At 48.1% G+C, this 2500-nt stretch overlaps 1 protein-coding gene across 1 annotated transcript in view; it reads right to left on the reverse strand.

Moving 5' to 3' along the window:
* Positions 1 to 2500, reverse strand: part of LOC117955424 (SH3 and multiple ankyrin repeat domains protein 2-like) — a 128260-nt gene that overhangs the window by 62203 nt on the left and 63557 nt on the right. The window contains exon 12 of the mRNA XM_034889972.1: positions 2129 to 2242. Within this exon, the coding sequence (XP_034745863.1) occupies positions 2129 to 2242 (114 nt within the window). The remainder of the gene's footprint in view (positions 1 to 2128; positions 2243 to 2500) is intronic.

Below are 2500 nucleotides of genomic sequence, written 5' to 3' on the forward strand. Positions count from 1 at the left end.
GCTAATGGACAAGAGTCTGGTAGGACCAGGCTAATGGACCAGAGTCTGGTAGGACCGGGCTAATGGACCAGAGTCTGGCAGGACCAGGCTAATGGACCAGAGTCAGGTAGATCCGGGCTAATGGACCAGAGTCTGGTAGATCCGGGCTAATGGACCAGAGTCTGGTAGGACGGGGCTAATGGACCAGAGTCTGGCAGGACCAGGCTAATGGACCAGAGTCTGGTAGGACCGGGCTAATGGACCAGAGTCTGGGCGGACCGGGCTAATGGACCAGAGTCTGATAGGACCGGGCTAATAGACCAGAGTTTGGTGGGACCAGGCTAATAGACCAGAGTTTGGTGGGACCAGGCTAATAGACCAGAGTCTGGTAGGGCCAGGGTAATAGACCAGAGTCTGGTAGGACGGGGCTAATGGACCAGAGTCTGGTAGTCTGGTCATGGGGGGCCGGAGCATGGCGTGGACTGTTCATTAGCCCGCACCCTGAGGACATCAGGGCACAGCTGAGTTAGCAGGGCAGTGTAGCGCTTAGCTTCTTGTGGCACAGCCTAGGGGGACGGAAAGAGACCGGGGGACGAGCAGAGACACATGCAGCTAGTGCACTGGAGAGAGAAGACGAGGCCACGTGCCTTCACGCCGCCTCAGGAAGCTTTAGCATTTAGCATTTAGCATTTAGCAATTAGCATTTAGCATTTAGCAATTAGCAATTAGCATTTAGCATTAGCTTCTGTTGTTTTCTTTCTCCATCTTTCTACAGAACTGGTTGATGGCAAACAGACGCGTCCTACATAGGCGTGGGTTTCGGTAGGGATGCAAGAGATATGCCCCCCCCCCCCTTAAAAATTATGAAAGGCAACTGTTGGAATTTTAAATGTTTTATGTGCGTAAACGTTGTGTGTGATTCGCATTTTAAACATTTAAGCTAAAAGGCAAAAGCATTATTTCAACAGAAATGAAGACACGTTGGTCATGAGTTAAGTTGTTTTGCAGTACTTCTTTCTGTTCTATAACATGAGATGTTCTGGTCCACTCCGTTATAATCCAGCCTCTCCTAAATGTGTCAGAAGCAGATTTGATGATCAGGGTCCACGTCCTGGGTCTGGTTCCAGTCCCTCTTTTACAGCCCAACTGAGCTTTAGCTCTGCAAGTCCTGAACTGAGGGTCATAAACTCTCAGTTACAGTCCAGCTGAAAAGATAACGAATAAGCACAGAGACACATCACACCACTGGGACCTAGACCCCGCCCCCCTTAGTGGATCAGACCAGGGGTCCAAGAGTCAAGGATCCAGACGGAGGAAGGGGAGACTGTAGACTTAAACTTTGGAGCCTATACCTTTAAAAAGGTCTCATTCTCTGATCCATAGTTGTTGAGATGCACGTGAGTCCTCTACAAAAACATCCCCCATACGTGTGATGTTTGGAATATGTGAAAAGTTTTGGACAATACAGGAGAATAATAGGTTTGTTCCCCAGGCAACGGCTTTTTGTACGTTTTCTCCCGACATTTTTGTAGTTTTCTTGAGTCTATGTCCATTTTCTTTCCACGATTATGTCACTTTTTTTCAACATTTTACTGCTTATTGTGGTGTTTTTATTGCTATTTTCAACGTTTTTGGAGCTTTTGTTGTTGTTTTTGTAATTTTCTTTAATAGCTTTAACTTTTATTTATTCATTAAGACTGCCCCCCCCCCCCCCCCCCCCCCCCCCCCCCCCCCACAGCATTTCCTGTGCCAGCCTTGTCCCTTACATAAATAAAGACATCTGCAACAGAAATTAAGGCAGAAAAGCCACAAATTGTTGCATAAAAATTCACCAGATTGCAGGAAATGTACATTTTTTGGCGGTGAAAAACCCCTTCATCTTTTGTCATAAGTTTTTGGAAAATTTTTGGGTTGTTTTGGACTTTTTGTTGCTTTTATCAACGCTTTTGTGTCTCAGTTGTCACTTTCTTCAAAGACTTTTTCCTTTAAATTTGAGTCTTTTTGCCTTTTTTCTTATGTTTTTGTCATTTCTTCTTCAACTCTCTCCCCCAAATAAAAGAGGACTACCCCTATAATGTGCCCCCCCCCCCCCCCCCCCCCCCCCCCCCCCCCCCCCCAGCTTCATGCAACACCGAGCGCTTCCACTTACAGCTCCTCTCGTCGGCGGCCTTGGCCGGGACCTCCTCCACGCAGTCTGCTGGAAACCAGCCCACCTGGCCGCGGGCGCTGCCCTCCCAGAACCCCCCCTCCCCGATGCTCAGAACTAGGCCGAGAGAGAGAGAGAGAGAGAGGGGGGGGGGGAGAGGGGGAGAGAGAGAGAGGGGGGGAGAGAGATGGGGTGAAAGGGGGGAGGCGGGAAAATGGTACGAGGAAAACATTTAAAGCGCTTCATTTAAATGCAACGTTTGAATAGAAGGTAATGCATCATTAAGGCAAATTATTCTGGATTTACACAAAATATCAGAAAGTAACAACGGCTGCACAATGTGTCGTTTGAGTCTCGCCATCACGGCATCAACTG

The sequence above is a fragment of the Etheostoma cragini genome, chromosome 1 (genome assembly GCF_013103735.1).
Source record: "Etheostoma cragini isolate CJK2018 chromosome 1, CSU_Ecrag_1.0, whole genome shotgun sequence".
Taxonomy (NCBI): domain Eukaryota; kingdom Metazoa; phylum Chordata; class Actinopteri; order Perciformes; family Percidae; genus Etheostoma; species Etheostoma cragini.